This window comes from Protomyctophum parallelum (assembly GCF_964188405.1).
Source record: "Protomyctophum parallelum genome assembly, chromosome: 10".
Lineage (NCBI taxonomy): Eukaryota > Metazoa > Chordata > Actinopteri > Myctophiformes > Myctophidae > Protomyctophum > Protomyctophum parallelum.
In genome coordinates this window covers 22388344-22408343 of record NC_139704.1, presented here as the reverse complement: position 1 = coordinate 22408343, position 20000 = coordinate 22388344, and the positions used below count along the sequence as shown (strand labels likewise).

The 20000-nt window shown below is 44.7% G+C and overlaps 1 protein-coding gene across 1 annotated transcript in view; it reads left to right on the top strand.

The window, feature by feature from the left end:
• Window positions 1–20000, top strand: part of ttc7a (tetratricopeptide repeat domain 7A) — a gene marked incomplete at its 3' end in the record, with an annotated part of 92464 nt that overhangs the window by 29131 nt on the left and 43333 nt on the right. Inside the window, exons 10-14 of the mRNA XM_083775338.1 lie at window positions 6933–7037; window positions 11478–11595; window positions 12828–12885; window positions 13359–13431; window positions 13858–14018. Of these exons, the coding sequence (XP_083631464.1) occupies window positions 6933–7037; window positions 11478–11595; window positions 12828–12885; window positions 13359–13431; window positions 13858–14018 (515 nt within the window). The remainder of the gene's footprint in view (window positions 1–6932; window positions 7038–11477; window positions 11596–12827; window positions 12886–13358; window positions 13432–13857; window positions 14019–20000) is intronic.

Sequence of the window (20000 nt, the reverse complement as noted above, 5' to 3'; positions counted from 1 at the left end):
TACAGGCAAGGACTGGAATAGAAAGAGCAATCTGGATAATACATTTATTTTAACTGCCTCCAACCTTGAGTTCAGGTCTAGTGGCAAAGTAGCCCATCTTTCAATATCTTTTTTTATCTCCTGATTTAATTTTTCGTAGTTGGCCTTATATAGTGTGGACACATTTTTTTGTTATGTTTATACCCAAATATTTAATACTTTTTTGTTCCCAATTAAAGTTGAAGACTTTTTATAAATGCATTTGGAGCATAGTTTAAAGCCCAAATCTGTGTTTTGGCTATGTTGATCTCGTACCCTGACAAACGACCAAATTCTTCTAATACCTTGCTTAAAATGGGGAGTGAGTCATTTGGTTTCTGGAGGAAGGCAATTACCTCATCGGCAAAGAGTCCTATCTTGTGTTCGCTACCGTTTACCGTCACCCCTTGTATACCTTCATTATCAGGGCTGCACATAAGTGGTGCGCCACGGCGCATGCGTCGTCAAAATTAAAAATGCGCTGTCAATCAAGCGTCGGGAAGCGCTTCTGCGTACCAACAGCTGGGGCCGCCCAGAATGATTATTATGGCCAGAATACTAGTACATTCTGTGGCGAGAGCGTTTCCCACCGACTGCCACTCAAAGTGGCTACTGGCCAATCACAGCACGTCTTGCGAGAGTGCACTGGCCAATTGTGGCCAATCACAGCGCATTCTTACTCCAACGAGGGAGGTTCCAAACCATGAATGCTGCTGGATTTTTCTACGGAGAAAGTTACCTGACACATTATTCTTACAGTATTACAGCCAAACTCTCGTCAAAATGTCCAAGAAGCAAGCGCCATTAAGTAACTATTTTGGTGTTCCAGCACCACCACCTCCAAAGAGACGCCAAACGGAACCGCCACCTGAACCGCACAGAAAACGTGTGTTTGTGGAAAAGTGGTTGGATGATGTCGGCTGGCTCCAAACTAATGCTGAGCGCAGCGAGTTGTGGTGCAAACTATGCCGTGAGCATCGATAAGAACTGCACCTTTTATACAGGGATAAATAATTTTAGTCACCCAGCTTTTCATAAGCACGAGAAAAGCAAAGAGCACGTAGTTGAAAAAATTACTAACTATCATAACAATAGTGGAGTGGGAGGAGTGCAAAGCATTGCGGACTGGCACTGCTGCTGCACAACATGAAGCTTATCAACATGACAACAGCGTGTCCCGACATACTGTCCCTTATTATCGTAAAGTCGGGTTAGTGTACATTATTTATTTTGCACGGATGAGCCATGTGTGTCTGACTGTCTGAGTCTGTGTTGACTGTGTACTGTGTCGCCTCGGCTAAAAACAAAAGGGAAGCCTGACGTATGCTTCGCCGTACGACGTGTCGTATGTTAAATAAATATCTGATCTGCAAGCTCACAACGTGTCACCTCCGCAACACGTTGTGAGCTAGTAGATCGGCTATTTAAATTAAAAAATTAAAAAGTATCTAAATATTGCTTTGATGCTCATATTATCCGTAGGAAGTATTAAGAAGTTTGTATTAGAATATGCATATAGGGCTGGAATACACATGGACCTATAGCTGCAATTTGCAACTTTTTTTTAAATAATGGGATGAATCTAGAGTTGCGATACCCTCCATTGACTCCCCACTCATCCAATAAATATTGTTTTGCTATAAGTTATTCATCCCTCTTTTATCCATCCGGCGAGACGGGTCGCCGCATTTTAGGAGCACCAAGTAACTCCTCCAGGTGCTCTTCTGAGTACTAGACCAAAAAAGTTGTGTGCAGCCCTGTTCATTATCTCTCACGGCTTGTGCTAAGGGTTCAATAAAAAACGCGAACAACGTAGGCGAAAGACAGCCTCCTTGCCTAGTCGATCGTTGTAGGTTGAATTTCCCAGACAAGCTCCCATTCACTTTAATTCTAGCCGTAGGTTGTTGGTATAATGTTTTTACACATTGTAATGCTTTCTTATTGAACCCAAATCTTGTCAATACAGCGTAAAGGAACCTCCAATTGACCCTATCATATGCAGCCTCTGCATCAACACTCACTAATAGAGTGCTTGTTTTAGTCCTCTGTGCTTGATCTACAACGTGTATAGTTCTCCTTACATTGTCATGAGTTTGGAGACTGACTATGAAGCCTGTCTGATCCTCGTCCAAAAGCTCGTTGGCTATGTTCGCTAACCTTCTAGATATAATCTTGGTGTAAATTTTATAGTCCACATTCAAAATGGATATGGGTCTATAGCTCCCACAATACCACATTGCTCTTTATCCCTTCCTGGCTTTGGTATCACTGAGATTATTGCTTCGGACCAAGATGGTGGTATTTTATGTTTGTTTAGGGTCCAATTAAAGGATGCTACCAGCATAGGTATCAACTCTTCTCTGAACATTTTGTACCACTCCACAGGGAACCCATCACTTCCTGGTGATTTATTATTTTTAAAGGAACTAATTGCCTCCATAATGTCGTCTGCTGTAATATTAGCTGTTATTAGACGGTTCTGCATTGCCCCTATATTTGGCAGGTCCAGCTGATCTAAATATGTTTTCATTTCTTCTTCCTCTGCCTGTTCGGGCTGTGTATAGAGCTCCTCATAGTACTGTTTAAAAACTCTCCTCTGGTTCAGTTGCTAATTTCTTGGTTTTAGGGTCTCTGATTTTGCTAATATTGCTCAATGTCTGTTGCTTACGCATACGTTTAGCCAATAATTTAGTGGCCCTTGCCCCGGCCTCATAATAGTTTTGTTTTACATATTTACTTTTCCTTTCAATTTTGTCTAATTGGGCCTCCTTTATTTAAATTTTCAATTTTTATATATTTCCTCATTTTTTGTCATCTGGTATTCCTGTTCCAATGCCCTTAAATCTTCATTATTTTTCTTATAACTTATTAGTTTAGCCTTCTTCATTAATGCAGTCTCCACTATCAATTTACCTCTCATGACAGCTTTCATAGCGTCCCATACTATAGTCGGATCCACTTCCCCATTGTTATTTTCCTCAAGGTATGTATTCAAATCTGTCCTGACTTTCTCTTTTCTCACTTCACTGTTCAACATACCCATATTAAGTCTCCACGCTGTCTGCCTCTTCCTATTATTTAAACCAATTTTCAAAAGCAGTGGGTTGTGGTCCGATAGATCTGCCCCTCCTATCTCACATTCCTTAACTCTAACTATCACCCTTATTCACAAAACATTGGTCGATCCTAGAATGGACTTTATGTGCAGCAGAGTAATGGGTGAAGTCCATATCTGTCGGGTGGAGTCTTCTCCATATATCTACCATACCAGCCCCATCTCACTCAATGATGTGTTTACAAACTTAGCTAAATGTGTCTTGCTTCTTTTCTTACTTGTTGTATCTTTTTTATCACATAAAACCACATTTGTGTCCCCTCCTGCAATCAAAATACCCTTTGTTTCCACAGCTATAACGTCAAACATGTCTTTAAAAAACTTCTTGTCACTTTCTGGCGGTGCATATATGTTTACTAAAGTTACCGGTTCATTATCTATTCTCCCCTTCACAATAATGTACCTCCCTTCTTTATCTTTAATCTCCTTTTCAAAATCAAAGTTGACTGTATTAGCTATTAGTATTATAACTCCTCTTCTTTTCCCGTTTTTGTATGAACTATAATATGAGTTCCTATACCCAAACCTTTTTAGTTTATCATGCTCCGTTTTGTTTAGATGAGTTTCTTGTAGAAAAAAAGGGGTCATACCTATGTTCCCTCAGCCCTATGTTCCCTCAGCCCCGAGGTGCGCTGCGGGTCGGGAGAGGGTTGCGGTTAGGTTTAGGTGTCTGCCCCGGGGGAGGTTAGGGTTAGGGTGAGGGAGGAGGTAGGTTGTCGTAGGCTGAGGGAACATAGAGCTGAGGGAACATAGGTACGGTCCCGAAAAAAAGACCCTTTTTCTCTTAACTGGCGAATTCAACCCATTTACATTCAGCGACATTATCCGCAACCTATTAGACATTGTTATTCCATATTTGTTTCCTGCCTAGTTACATTACAGTATTTGCATCCGCTTGTCGATAAAAAAAAAACATAAAACACAAAACACATACATAGCTTCCAAACACGATGTAAAACATCCGTGACCCTTAAACCCTCATAAAGGGGTGAGGGGACAGTCCCCGTCTTGCACGAGGGCCCCTCCCTAGACAAACTAGTACTAATCTCAACCTGTGAGTTTCCCCAGTGCCTAGCCATTCCCTACCTAATTAAGCAAACCCCTCCAGTTGGTACATTTAAATGTAAAAAAATATTAATGAAGCCCTAGTTAACATATTCCCTACAAAGAGTTGGTTATGTACAAATAAAACAATATATATGGGGTTTCAATCTTACTTAGAAATGAACCAAAGTGTTATATATATGGCACCCTCTGTATATCCATTTATCTTTCTTTTCCTTCCTTTCTTTCTTTCTTAAAAATAAAACCAAACAGAAAAAGCCCTTCTTCGCCAATTTACCCCCCTCCCTCATTCAACCCAACTCTATGTTACCTCTTTTCACAGCAGAAATCACGTCCAATTTCCTCATAAACATTCGTAGGCTGTCCAATAGCTCTCCACGCCGCTCCTCGCCTCTTTTCCACCTTCCTCCACTCCGGCTCCCACCGTTGTCCCCCTTCAGCTCGTCGCCGCTCTCTCTCCACCCCCGCGACTCCCGAGCCCTCCGCCTCCACCTCCGCCGATGCGCTGGGTCCCGTTGCCGAGTCGCGGCTGGATTCTCCTTATAGCTCCATATAGCCTCTCTCCTCCATGGCCTGGGCGACATCCTCCGCACTTCTGTACGTCTTCTCACCGTCAGGCCACTGTATCCTCATCTTCGTGAACGGCGTCTGGAACCGGATTCCTTTTGCTTTCAACCTTCTTTTGAACGGAATATAGTCCTTTCTCTTCTTCACAACTTCGGGTGGGTAATCGTGATCGAAACCGAGCTGTTTGTCTCCTATTTGTATTTTCGCCTCCCAGGCTTTTCTCAGCACCAATTCCTTCGTCTCGAATTGAAGAAAGTTTGCCACAATGGATCGTGGTGTTGCAGACGGGTGAGTAGGTTTCTGAGACAGTGCACGGTGCGCCCTCTGTAGCTGGAGCTGAGTCCCTGCTGGTAGCTCAAGCTCTGTGCGAAACAGCTGTTCCAAATATTGAATTACAGTGGTCCCTTGTTCACTATTTTCTGGGCAGTTGAATACACGGATATTATTCCGTCTTGATCTGGCCTCGGCATTCAATTGTCTTTCTTGTAGTTGTTCAATCTGGTCCACCAGTGTCATCATGGCCTTGGTCGCTCCCGTCCTCCAGTCCTCCACCTCTGATATCCGTGTCTGCGCCTCGGCCATGTTCGTCTTCTGCTCCGTCACCTCCTCGTCTTGTCGTTGTAGCTCCCGGTCCACTATTACACAATAGTTTGCGAATTCTTCCTTCATTTCCCTCTTCAGTTCTTCTTTAAACTTAGCCAGCTCCTGTTGTATGCCTTCCTTAAAAGTCTTTAGCTCGGCCCAGGCGGTGGCGTAACCGTCTGGGCACCCGACTGTTAATCCAGTCGCAGTGTGCCGCGGGTTCGACTCCCGAGCCCGACACGGCCTTTACTGCATGTCTTCCCCCATCTCTCTCCCGTTTCCTGTCAGCCTACTGTCTGTCCCTCCAAAAAACAAACAATAAAAGGCGTAAGCCGCAAAAAAATATCTTAAAAAAAAAAAAAAAAAAAGTCTTTAGCTCTTTGGTGATTTCAGCGAGCCCGGCCCGTATGACTTCGGCGCAGTCCTCCGCCATGCTGTCTGTGTTTTCTTTCACTCCACTCCCGTCGTCGTTTTCTTTAGTTTGTTTATCTGCTTTATAACTTCGAGTTATCCTACGGCTTCCTTGTTGTTCACCACTCATTTCGTGTCATACCTTTTCCATTTTGAATCTGGTTTTCCGTGGTTATTTTAACTTATCATGCCCAACTTTGGGGAGCTCACTAATCAAGCAGCTCCTTCCTCCGCCATCCTACCGGAAGTCAAACTGTTAATTTTCTATTATTATTATTATTATTATTATTTAAATAATATAATAACAAATTTACCGCCAACAGCGCCATCTGGTGGTTGGACACCTTTAGTTTGAAAGCCGATTTGGCAGAAACTGCGAGTCATGCAGGAAGTAAAAATCTGCTATGTAACATGTCCCGTGATTGTCATTTATTAATCAACCCAAAACATACTTTTTGTAAGTATCATATTGTTTAGAGAAATGAGCCGCAAATCAAGCTTGTTTTGGTCCAAAATAATCTGATATATTACGATTCTAAAAACACCTCAAATATTGTATTTCTTTCATAAAGAATCTTTCACTCAATAGGGACTGCTCCTGTCTCAAGTTAGGATAATATGAGCATCAAAGCAATATTTTAAATACTTTTTATTAGTACATATATTCCATAGGGCTGGACCACATGGATTTATGACATCATCAACATGCAACAGGAGTAGTCCCTATTGAGTGAAAGTTTCTCTATTTATGAAAGAAATACATTATCTAAGGTGTTATTATTTTTTATTTTAGTTATAGAGAGAAAGATGTTTTTAAAATGTTTTAAGGCATACTTGTCTTATTGGGGTGCAAACTTAGTTTAGACATGGGTTAAGGTTAGGTTTAGGTGTGCTGCCCCGTGGGAGGTTAGGGTTAGGGTGAGGGTTTGAGATAGGTTGTAGTTGTAGGACTAATGACTGGTCTAACCCAATGACTAGTCTAAACTAAGTACTGTCTAAACTAAGTACTGCACCCGTCTTATTAGCCAGGGTTCCTTTTAAGAAACATGTTTACCATTATGAAAAGTGGGTCGAGCACAGCGCTTCATGAGCTTCTCAGCAATTTTTCAGCTGTTTTCAATGTGTGTGTGTTTGTGTGTGTGCATGCGTGTGCACGTGTGTGTTCACGTTCCAGGGCGTCGGAGCTGTGTCTGTGTTCAAGGAGTGCTCCAGGATGAGACCAGAGGATCCCTCACTGCCGCTGCTGGCTGCCAAAGTCTGCATCGGACAGCTGCACTGGGTGAATGAATGCACACACATAAACACGCACACGCATACTGTACACAGGTGCATGTACACACCCACAAACGCACGGCGCGCGTACAACTGAATGGCTGGGAAATGGAAATTTTGAGTTTACATAGTAGTACACATAGTGCATGCATAAACTTTCCTTTAATGATTATATCTGGTTTCTGGTTTTCTCCATTATGGTTATTGTTGCAGTCAGTTTGTATTGGGGGTGGGGAAGGGGGGCAGGGTTGGGGTCGCGAGACATGGCCAAAGCATTTCCGGGTGGGCAACTTCGACGATGGAGAGGGCCACTATAGTTCCACACTCACTCCAGAGGGCCACTATAGTTCCACACTCACTCCAGAGGGCCACTATAGTTCCACACTCACTCCAGAGGGCCACTATAGTTCCACACTCACTCCAGAGGGCCACTATAGTTCCACACTCACTCCAGAGGGCCACTATAGTTCCACACTCACTCCGGAGGGCCACTATATTTCCACACTCACTCCAGAGGGCCACTATATTTCCACACTCACTCCAGAGTCCAGAGGGCCACTATATTTCCACACTCACTCCAGAGGGCCACTATATTTCTATATATTTTTTTGCTTGTAGATCAGCTATTTTTGCTATATTTGAATTGAATTGAATAATTTTTTGGCATTTTATTTTATTGGAATCCTGAAAAGTATTAGTATTATTTTTTTCAAATGCATTTAGTTATACTTATGTTAACTTTATGACCTTAAATACAAATACATTGGACAAAAAAAAGACAATAAAATTCTAATACCAAGTCATACAGTTACTAATATAGACTGAAGTAATTAAAGCGGATCGCCATGATTGGAATTGTAACAGCTGAAACCAATAACATATCAGTACTATTAACCCACGGGCCACATTAAGTGAAGGTGGGGGCCGGCATGTGGCCCCCGGGCCGCCAGTTGAATCCCCCTGCTGTGGTGTGTGTGTGTGTAAGCCACCGACCAGACTGAAAAGCCACTGCTCGCAGCTATATAAAGTCAAGTGTGCTCTCCAAGGTTACGAGGTTGGGCCGTGCAAGCCGCAGATTATATGTTCCTCCTTCGAAGGGAGCCCGGGGGGGATGTTGGATTCTGTCATTAGCAGAACCCCCCCCGCCGTCCATCCCTCCCATCCATGAGCCGATTATTACGCAGGCCTAGCCGAGGGTCCCTGGGGCCAGGCATGCTCTCATATTTCCACAACACAAGGACCCTTTTATATCCTGACATGACACTCGTCCATGCAAACAAACACAGACACTGCAGTGAGTGTAGTACACAGTGCTGTGAGAGAGAGTGCCAGACATGCCGTTCATACTAAAAAAACGCAAAGGCATGTGTACACATCACTAGCTGTAGGGCCTGCAGTCCCTTCAAGATCAGTGTTGTCAAGTCCGCTTAAGCCACTTTATTGCTTTATTATTGGGCTTGTTTTTTATGTAAAGTCTCTTGTAAATATTGTAAGTTGTTTTGTGGGGGTGGGTGTTCTATAAAGTGTTTAGCTCTTTTGGGCTGAATGTTGTTTAAACTGGTGGTTCTCAAAAATCTTGTAATGTAAAACAGGGGTTCTCAGTGTTTTTGGCTGGGGACCCAGTATCCAACAACAACAAAATATTATAATCTTTGGGTCCGAGAGGCTAAATCTCATCATATGGCTCAAATGCCAAAGAAATAATGGGCCTTGATATGAAACGGGTTGAAGACCACTGCCCTACGCAATCACATACGGTGTCACACCAAAGTTACAAAACATACTCTATAAGCTTGTGGATTTCCTCATTTTTAACACAAAAACTGATTTACGAGACACATGGCCCAAGCATTTCCGGGGGTCCCCAGTCCAAAACATTGAGAACCTGCTGCCATATAACGGACCACGTGCATGGCCAATGGATCCGGAGCTGTACTGTCTACCTCCAGCTATTAGTTCAGCCTGCATGCTCATATCAGTCATGCAGACATGTGACAGGTATCTTGCGTAATATATAGATGCTTATTTGTACTGTATGTTATTTTATCACACACACAATATGTAGAGCATAAAAATTGAATTCTGCTTCCTTAACCCATTCTGGACGGGAACCGGTTTTGGTGTTTTAAGCATTATGTTATGCTTTAGCTATTGAAAAATAGCTTGAGCTTGTAGATCTGCTATTTATTTATTTTTATCCTCTCTCTCTCTCTCTCTCTCTCTCTCTCTCTCTCTCTCTCATAGGCCTCATACAGTTGGTTTCTGTTTAGTTCTTGTGAATAATATGTGTATATATATATGTGCAGTGCAGGCACGAGCGTATGTGTGTGCATAAGACACTATTTGTGGAAATAAGAGGCTCTTGTTTTAGGGCTATTAAAATGACAACAGGTTTGCATACTATATAAGTAAGTAGACACTGTAGAATCTGTGACAGTCAGCTGGCTTGGATTGCCATTCGTTCGTTCACAGCCTGAGAGAACAATGGAGAGAGAGAGAGAGAGAAGAGAAAGGGGTCAGAGATTAGAGCGGAGGAGCTAACCACAGCGGAATAGAGAGAGAGAGAGAGAGAGAGAGAGAGAGAGAGAGAGAGCGAACACATCTGTCAGGCTGGAGATCATGGCAGGCCAAGAACACTAAGGAGCTTACAGCGTTAATGACAATAGGACACTATGGTTCTGGTTCAGTAGTGGGGCATTACATAAAGACACCCCCCGACACCCCCCTCCTCCCCCCCATTATCCATGCAGCGTCCTGCAAGCACAGTACGCTGCATGCTGGCCTGCAGCCCTGCAGACTGCATGTGTGGACAGACAGTGTGGCCTGCAGCCCTGCAGACTGCATGTGTGGACAGACAGTGTGGTCTGCAGCCCTGAAGACTGCATGTGTGGACAGACAGTGTGGTCTGCAGCCCTGAAGACTGCATGTGTGGACAGACAGTGTGGTCTGCAGCCCTGAAGACTGCATGTGTGGACAGACAGTGTGGCCTGCAGCCCTGCAGACTGCATGTGTGGACAGACAGTGTGGTCTGCATCTGGGCGGGATCACCTTTTGGTGTTTTAAGCATCATGTTATACTTTAGCTATTGAAAAATAGCAGATCGGCGATGAGCTTGTAGGTCTGCTATTTTTGAAAGAATTGAATTGAAAGTGAACTGAGTGGCGCAACCCCCCCCCCCCCCCTCCTCTCTCAACAGTGCAGCACTATCTCTCTTTCTCTTGCTTCTGGGGGGGGGGGGGGGGGAACAACATATTTTCAGATGAGGGGTCGGCCGGTCCAATTACATATAATCTTTGGGGTGTCCTTGACATGGAAATACTTTGAGAACCACTGATACAGAGACACAAGGTTTGTCCAGAGCCCCATGAGAGCTTTCAAAACCTCATGACCAACATGTGAACACGCATGGCGGTCCGCATGGAAAGCCAGGCCGCCTTTTTTTCCCACACTCACTGACACAGATACACACACAGTAACTGTTTGTTAATTCAACTGTGATGATGGTGCACATATGAAACTAGAGGGACCATTATACGGCTCTGTTAACGTTGAGAGCATATACGGAACCAAATGGACCCGTACGGATTAAATTGACACATGGGGATATCCATAGCGTACACTTTTCCATTAGCAGCGATATGTGCATGCTCTCTCTCTCCCTCTCTCTCTCTCTCTCCTAATCCTCCGAAGACGCACGTGAGGGGAATGCGTGCACGGAATCAGAGCAACAGAGACAAAGAGAGCTGCAGAGAGAGAGACACACACACACACACAGTGACACACTTTTACCTCCGCTCAGCTCACCTCAGCTCACCTCATTTCATCTGGGCTCACCTGCAGTCTGCCTGACTGCCGCTGTGTGTGCGTGCGTGCACACTAATGCGTGGGTGGATGCGTGCGTGTGTTTGTCCTTCAGCAAATTCTGCACTGTCCTTCAACTGCATGAGTCTACTGTACTTGGGTCGTCCTCTCACTGACCCCGCACACCTGTGCCCTGTCTGTCTGTCTGTCTGTCGTTCTCTCCGCTACAGGGGGTCCAGCTATAGCAGAGTGCACAGAGGGGTTATGTGGGGTTGCTTATATGTATTATTGATTACTTTACATGATGTCCTGATCTATGAATCAAACTGTCTAAGAGCCAGAGGACCTCATTAACGTGGATAACATGTCTTGTGAAAAACCACCTATGGTGTGTGTGTGTGTGTGTGTGTGTGTGTGTGTGTGTGTCTGTCTGTCTGTCTGTCTGTCTGTCTGTCTGTCTGTCTGTCTGTCTGTCTGTGTGTGTTTTACATTCATGTGACAATGACTGTTTGTGCATCTATGTATAATATGCTCAGAGAAGTCTTGCTGTGTGTGTGTGTGTGTGTGTGTGTGTGTGTGTGTGTGTGTGTGTGTGTGTGTGTGTGTGTGTGTGTGTGTGTGTGTGTGTGTGTGTGTGTGTGCGCAGTTGGAGGAGGGGGAGAAGCTGTCTCAGACTGTGGTGTCTATGGGAGAGAAGGCAGGAGAGTTCCTGTCCAGGGCCCACCTGTCCCTGGGCCTCTGCTGCAGTCTGCAAGCCTCGGACGGTCAGTCCAATACACACTGCTGTAACCAAATGGACCCGTGAGAGGCATACTGTAACACTACAGATGGTTATTATCTGTATTTTGTACCCTGTCTACATTCCACACCGATGCAACTCCTTTCAACTGTTATCCCCGATGGCAGTTGCAAGGAGTTGCATTGGTTGGTGTCGACAGTTGATTTAGGCGACTAAAATGTATTTTGGCGGGCCTTGATGCCGTCGAAAGGCCTAATTTTACACTTGCTGAAAATAGCAGATCTACAAATTGTTGATCTGTTGAAGTTGTGAGCTTGTGGGTCTGCTATTTTCAGTGTCGTCACAGTGCAAAGGCAGGAGCTTTAGGACCCAATAGCAGACAGATAGGCGCAGGCAGATGAGCTTCAATGCAAGGTTTTTATTAAAAAAAAAAACCTTGCCACACGTAATACAAGGAACTTGAAGTACATACAGTACACTCAGAGTTAAATCATGGATACACGAAGAGAACACTACTGACATAAAGTGACAAACTAGCAAGGGAACTGAACAAACAGAGGAGTATAAATGGACACAGACTCACTAGGCACAGGTGAAACAAAACTCAAAATCAAGACAGGGATTGGCTGGGGGACTAAGAGGACACAGGTGGAAAACAAAGACTAATCACAATACAGGTTAGACAAGGCAGGTACAGAACTACAGGGGCAGACAGGAAGGCACAAAACAATACTACAAAATAAAAGGTTCACAAGTTAAAGGTGAAACTCAAACTGGAACTAAGACACAGGGAAAACACAATACTACAAAATCACAGGAACACAACAGAAGGGTAAAACAATAACAAAAACCAAGAACAGGGTACACAAGAAAACATAACACGTCACGGACCGTGACAAGTCTAGTTTTTATTTGTTGACGAAATTGTCAGTATATTTAGTCATTAGTCAATCATTTAGTTTCCATTTAGTTTTCGTCAGTGGAAAAAGGTAGTCAACAAACATTTTCCACACACACTGGTGTGGACTGGCCTTTAGACACAACTCAAAATGTTCCCATATTCCCCATGTCCGAAACAGCTGCCAAGACAGAAGTAAACCTTCCAATAAAGATATGACAAAACAATATGACTTAATGTCGTAATCATCGTAAACTGAACGATTAATATGGAGTGAATTGCAAGTTGATGAATGACCACTAACACAATAAGATCAGTCACTAAAAGAAGACAATGGATTATGTGTTTTGTCTCTCCAGCCACTCTGAAAGCTGACCGAGACGAGTTCAACAAGAGAGCCCTGAAAGCTCTGAGCAAGTATGAACACCGTCTTCCTCTAGACTCCTCTGTAAAACAACTGCCCTTTCGAGACCACAAATGCAGCATTTACTATGGTGAAAGAAATGCAAATGCCACACCTTTCCATGCCATGTCGGAAGGTAGCATTCAGGAGAATTCCTTTTTATCCGAAGTTTCCTGAACTTCAACGCAAATTTGTTTAGAAATCCAGGTCGTACACCGCATCTCCACCAGCTAAAGATTGCCAGGTTCTACAATCTACAATGTAGATTGTAGATCCGCTATTTTCGCTATTTTTGGTCTAAAAGTGCCCTCTTACGGGATGCCAGCTCCCACTCTCTGCACGTCCCTGTATTCTGTGACCTGTGAGCTTTCACTCACCCATCTGGAACGCGTTGCAACGGTAAAACAATAAACACCTGGACTTGTGCTTTTTGTCCTATAAGTCTGTAATAATATCTACTTGCTGTTGCTCCTCCTTTCCTCCACAGGGCCCATGCTTTGGACCCGCAAGATTCACAAATCGCTATGTACCTCTCCCTCCAGCTGGCCCTGGTACGCCAGGTATGGTCCTCTTGTCTCACTGTGAGTCTTCCATTATGTACACAGTATCCTTCCCATAGAGCAGTAATTAACTACCGGTATGCCTAAAACCTAACCTCAATAGCCCCCTGGAAAAGAGGGCGAATTCAGTGGCCGTATAACTCGGTCATCACATTAGGGCTTTAAGCAACTAGTCGACTATTCAACTAGTCCACTAGTAAATCCACTAGTTGACCTTGCTGGTACTAGTTGACTAGTTGATAATAAAAAATAAAAAGTCCTCAAGATCAGCTAGAATGCTAGATTATAGTCACCAATGTACAAATATTATAGTCAACTAGTAAAAATCACTAGAAGTGAAAGGCCTGCTACATTCACATTTCATGCTCTCTCTCTCTCTCTCTCTGAATCGGCCCTGCATGGCCTGCCCGTCTGCCCCGCGTGCAGGTGTCATCGGCCATGGAGCCCCTGCAGGTGGCGCTGTCCCTGCGCGGAGATGACCTGCACTCGCTGCACCTGCTGGCCCTGCTGCTCAGCGCCCAGAAGCACCACCGACACGCCCTGGACACGGTCAGCCTGGCGCTCAGCCAGCACCCCGACAACTTCAAGTACGTTGAACAAAAAAAGGATACCGGAGACCTCGCCAGTTTTCGCCGCAGTTTAGTGCATTTTTGTTTTACTTCACCTACATTTAAATTGCATTGAATAGAGAGGGAGAGAGGATATAGTTGTTTAGAGTTTACACTAGAGAAAGTAGGAATGCTAAAGTTTAAACACCAAAGTACCAAAACAATGTAATTCATTAGTAAACAATATCGTGAAATGGTATGCCTACTTATCATTGGTATTCACATACTCACCTTTTTTAATCATTATCTAGTTGACCATTTAATTGCCCAAAATAATTTGATCAATTTGGAAATGAACTATTAACATCTGTGGGTTAGCATAACTATGAAGACATTGATGAAGAATTTTCGCTGCGACAAGTTGGTAAACTGGCGAGTTCTCTGGATACCAACAAAAACATTCCTTGGGATAAAAACGGCCATAGCCATGTGATGAGGTCAGCACATTTTGGGCACATTTGGGCAAGTGGCTATGGCCGGTTTTAGCCCAAGGAGTGTTTTTTTTGTGCAAACCTAATACCCCCGGCCAGTTTGACACATAAAGCAAATGTTTTAAATCTTGCCTTATATAGGATGTTAATGCTATGGTCACATACCAAAATAATTGCTCAATACCGACAGCCGGTCAGCAAGTGGTCAGTGGATTCATGAATGTATGTACGGTATGTCTATAGAGAATATTTATATATATATGTTTATATATATTTATATGTATGTGTGTGTGCGTGTGTGTGCTTGTGTGTGTGTGTGTGCTTGTGTGTGTGTGTGTGGGTGGGTGTGTGGTGCAATGAGGCCCATTTCCAGTCAGAGACCTCTCTGTGGGGATAGGGTGTCTGAGCTCTACTGTGTGTGAGTGTGTGGGGCCAACTACACGCACGCGCACACACACACACACACACACACACACACACACACACACACACACACACACACCCTGACTCACATATAGTACACTCTCAGCCTTATTTAGACGACTGCATTGCGGTACCTATCCTATGCGCCACACATGTACCCTTACCCTTTAACACTGCAGCTGTGACCCACCATGTCTGATCAAGTGCACGTACTGAGCTCTGTCTGGGTGACTAACACACACACATACACGCACCATACGCGCGCACACACACACACACACACACACACACACACACACACACACACACACACACACACACACACACACACACGCTCACTCAAACAAACAAAACGGTGATATTTACCTGCGACCCATTACAAATGGCTCCATAACCCCAAAAGGGGTCCAGAGTCCAGAACCATGTGTACATGAAAGTAAATGTTACTCACTCTGGGCAAGTAAGAAAGAAAATTTAGCTCAAAACAAGTATATTCAACTAAAGTGAAAATTTCAGTAAACGTTACTTTAAGCATAGTATTGTAACAAATGAGTAAAGCTTACTATATGTACAGTATCTAAGTCAAAGTATAGTTATTGGATTTTACATGTGTGGTTCGGCGTTTTGCCCGGGACCCAAACTATAGGGAAAATAGCAGAACTACAAGCTCACAACCTCAAGTTATGAGCTTGTGGATGGACCGGCTATTTTCCACTATATATACACGTCTTAAACATTTCATTTTCCAATTCATGGAATTTATTAGATTTTTAATTTATTTATTTTTCTTCATGAAATTACTTTAATTATTTTTTGTTAAATTTGTTTTGAATTCATGAAATATTTTGCTTCTGGGAAAAAGAAAGGGGAATGGGTCCCGACCCAGTGTTTGGGAAACAGTTTGTGTGTGTGTGTGTGCGTGCATGCGGACTGTGGATACAGTACTCATATCCACACAGTACAGTGTCTACTTGCTGCTCCACATTGTTGTTGCTTTGACTTTGACAACCCATGCAGAAGTAGCACACCTGCGCTGTAGTATCCTGCTCCAATGGGTGTGTGTTGCATCACCTCTTTTCCCCTCTCGCCCCTCCCCCCCCCCCCCCTCCCCATCTCCTCCTCCCTTCCTTGGTAAAAGCACTTCCCGGTACAACCATCGGGGGTCACTGTTGGCCTCCACGGGTCCCAAGGAAAGCATGCAGAGGCGGATGTCGCTCAAAGAGGAGAAGAAAAATGTAGGAAAACAAGAAAATTGATCGAGGGAGGGAGGGATATAGGGATGGGGGAGGGATAGAGAGTGATAGGGGGAGGGATAGTGTGAGAGAGGGATGGGGAGGGAGAGAGAGAGGGATGGGGAGAGAGAGAGGGATGGGGAGGGAGAGAGAAAGAGAGATGGGGGAGGGAGAGAGGGAGGGATGGGGTGGGCGAGAGAGAGGGATGGGGAGGGAGAGAGAAAGAAAGATGGGGGAGGGAGAGAGAGTGATAGGGGGAGGTATAGTGTGAGAGAGGGATGGGGAGGGAGAGAGAGGGATGGGGAGAGAGAGAGGGATGGGGAGGGAGAGAGAAAGAGAGATGGGGGAGGGAGAGAGGGATAGAGGGATGGGGAGGGAGAGAGAGGGGGATGGGGAGAGAGAGAAAGAGAGATGGGGGAGGGAGAGAGGGATAGAGGGATGGGGAGGGAGAGAGAGGGGGATGGGGAGAGAGAAAGAGAGATGGGGGAGGGAGAGAGAGAGAGGGATGGGGGAGGGAGAGAGAGATGGGGAGGGAGAGAGAAAGAGATATGGGGGAGGGAGAGAGAGAGAGGGATGGGGGAGGGAGAGAGAGAGGGATGGGGAGGGAGAGAGAGAGAGGGATGGGGAGGGAGAGAGAAAGAGAGATGGGGGAGAGAGAGAGAGAGAGAGAGAGATGGGGGAGGGAGAGAGAGAGGGATGGGGGAGGGAGAGAGAGGGATGGGGAGGGAGAGAGGGAAGGAGCAAAAAGGGAAAACTGGGATGTGGAGACAGAGATGGAAGAGAACAGTATTTAGATGAGGTTACCTTGCACCATTGAAAACTACAATCTGCTCTCCCGCGCGCGCACACACACACACACACACACGCGCATGGGATTCAAACAAATATACACATACACGCACACCGTGGAGATGCTTTGCCTGCTTTGACCCATTTAAGATCGCTTTCCATGGGCTCAGCCAATCACATCCCAGCTCTCTGTGCCAGGAATCCCCATCGCCCCGGCAACCACGAGATCACACAGGTAGAGCGTCGTTATGGAGAGACATACAGTAGAGACATACAGTAGAGACATACAGTAGAGAGACATGCAGTAGAGACATACAGTAGAGAGACATACAGTAGAGAGACATACAGTAGAGACATACAGTAGAGACATACAGTAGAGAGACATACAGTAGAGAGACATACAGTAGAGACATACAGTAGAGAGACATACAGTAGAGAGACATACAGTAGAGACATACAGTAGAGACATACAGTAGAGAGACATACAGTAGAGAGACATACAGTAGAGAGACATACAGTAGAGACATACAGTAGAGACATACAGTAGAGACATACAGTAGAGAGACATACAGTAGAGAGACATACAGTAGAGAGACATACAGTAGAGACATACAGTAGAGACATACAGTAGAGAGACATACAGTAGAGAGACATACAGTAGAGACATACAGTAGAGAGACATACAGTAGAGACATACAGTAGAGACATACAGTAGAGACATACAGTAGAGAGACATACAGTACAGACAGTAGAGAGACATACAGTACAGACAGTAGAGAGACATACGTGACTGACATCAAAGCTTCTATAGCGCACGAGTGCAGGGCATCCCCCTGTTGTGTGTTTATGTATGTGTATGTGTGCGTGCACGTATGCATGGATGCATGCGTGCACGTACGTGCAGGCTTCGTAGCATGGTAATCTTGCATGCACTGTGCATGCATGCATGCACTGTGCATGCATGCATGTGTATGATAACTGTTAGCAATCGCCCCGCCACTACTGCAGCACAACTGTCAACTGGCTGTAGCATATTATACCCCCAATCCTCCTCCAATGTTATCCCACATCCTTCCTTTTTTCCTTCATATTTTTACTCTCTTTCATTCTTTTCCTTCTTCTCTCTTTTCCGCTCCTCTTGTTGTCTTTTTCATTATTTTATTTTTTTGGTGCTATTGTTTTTTATCTCCCGGTCGTCTCTATCTCCCCCTTTCTTTGAAATTTTAATCAGCCAGTAAACAAGCATGCATTTCAATGTGAAATGGGATTCTGCCACAGCGAGCGAGCGAGAGATAGAGAGAGAGAGAGAGATGTAAAGGCGAGAAGACGAGAGGAGAGAGAGGGGGAAGGGAGAAGAGAAAGTGTGAGAGGAGGGAGATTGAGAGAGAGAGAGAGAGAGAGAGAGAGAGAGAAAGATGGAGCCACGCGACTGTGGTCTCACGGCTTGTACTGAAAAGAATGATTAATCCCTCACTTTGATTTTGCATTCATCTAACAGGATGTGTGTGTGTGTGTGTGTGTGAGTGCATGCGTGCGTGCATGTTTGTGTCTGCGTGCACATGTACAATCAACACACCCGCTCAAGTATGCCTTCCCTTGCTTGTGAGAGTGCATAATTGAGCCCATGCCATATACGTGTGTGCACGCTGTGTGTGTGTGTGTGTGTGTGTGTGTGTGGGGGGTGTATACAGTATGTACACTATCCGTGCGTAGTGTGCAGTGTATATATCTGTGCATGTTTGTGTGCAGTGTGTGTGTGTGTGTGTGTGTGGGTGTGGGTGTGGGTGTGTGCGTGGGTGTGTGTGTGTGTGTATTGTTGCATGTGTCCATTATACCGATATTGTACGTGTATTCCTGTGTTAAGCCATGTGTGGGTGTGTGTGTATGTGTGTGTGTGTGTGTGTGTGTGTGTGTGTGTGCCCATGTGTATCGTTGCATGTGTCCATTATACCGATATTGTACGTGTATTATTGTGGGCAGCCGTGTGTGTGTGTGTGTGTGTGTGTGTGTGCATGCGTGCATGAGCGCGTGTGTGCCTGTGTTAGAAACCAGGCTGTGATCATCTGTGGGAGTGTGGTGGAATACGGTAGATGTACCACTTTTCCAGGCGGAGCGTTATTATTATTATTAGCTATTTATACACCAGGTTTACTCTGGCGCTCACAGCTCTCTGCGAGCCTCTGCACTCAGCTCACTGTGCTCTCCTAGCTCGCCACATGGCCCCATAGCTGTCCTCAAATGGTGTGCCTTTTGGGGTCACAGCATTTGTGTGTGTGTGTGTGTGTGTGTGACTGTGTGTGTGTGTGTGTGTGTGTGTGTGTGCGCGTGTGTAACATAACACAGGCCGATCAATAGCTGAGTTATATACTTCAGTCGCGAGCCAAGTCGCGTGCCGAAAATAGCAGATCAATCGGTACGAATCAGACTTAAGCCTCTGGAGGGGTTTGATCCTAGGCTGCATGGCACGAATTGGGTGCTACACTATATCTCTGGCAAACAGCACCAGCCTGGATGTTGTATCAAAGTGGAGGATTCCAGAGGTTTTTATTTGTGACATGTTAAGTATATGTGCAATGACATGTTGGTGTGGCATGCTCTCCCGGCTGCACATTGATTGGAATTTTGTTCATTATATGAATTGAATACCCAGGACGGTCCTGAATGGAAACAAGACCGCAAGGAATTTTCTCTGTGCTATCCTTTTAGACCAAGTGTTTGACTGTACTGTACCGTTTAGATTTCCGACTAATAAAGTATTCAATCAATCGATTAATCAGTCAGTTGTTGCCTGCTGGAGGGGTGAAAGTTGAATGTGGTTGTAATGTCATTGCAGTGCTATAGAGCGTCGCAGTCCCACCCCCTTTCAGAACGACGAGTGGCCAAGGAAATGAATCCCAATGCATTTTTCCCATAGGCTTTTCTTAAAGTATTTATTTAAAGACGGTTACGCCGCGGACAAAGCCAACTCGGATCGTGACAAATCATGACAATGAACACAATGTTTTGGGCTGATCAAATCATTAGAAAGAAGAAAATAAAGGCAGGAGACAACACTATTTGTTTTGTTTTTCTTCTTATAAATTATT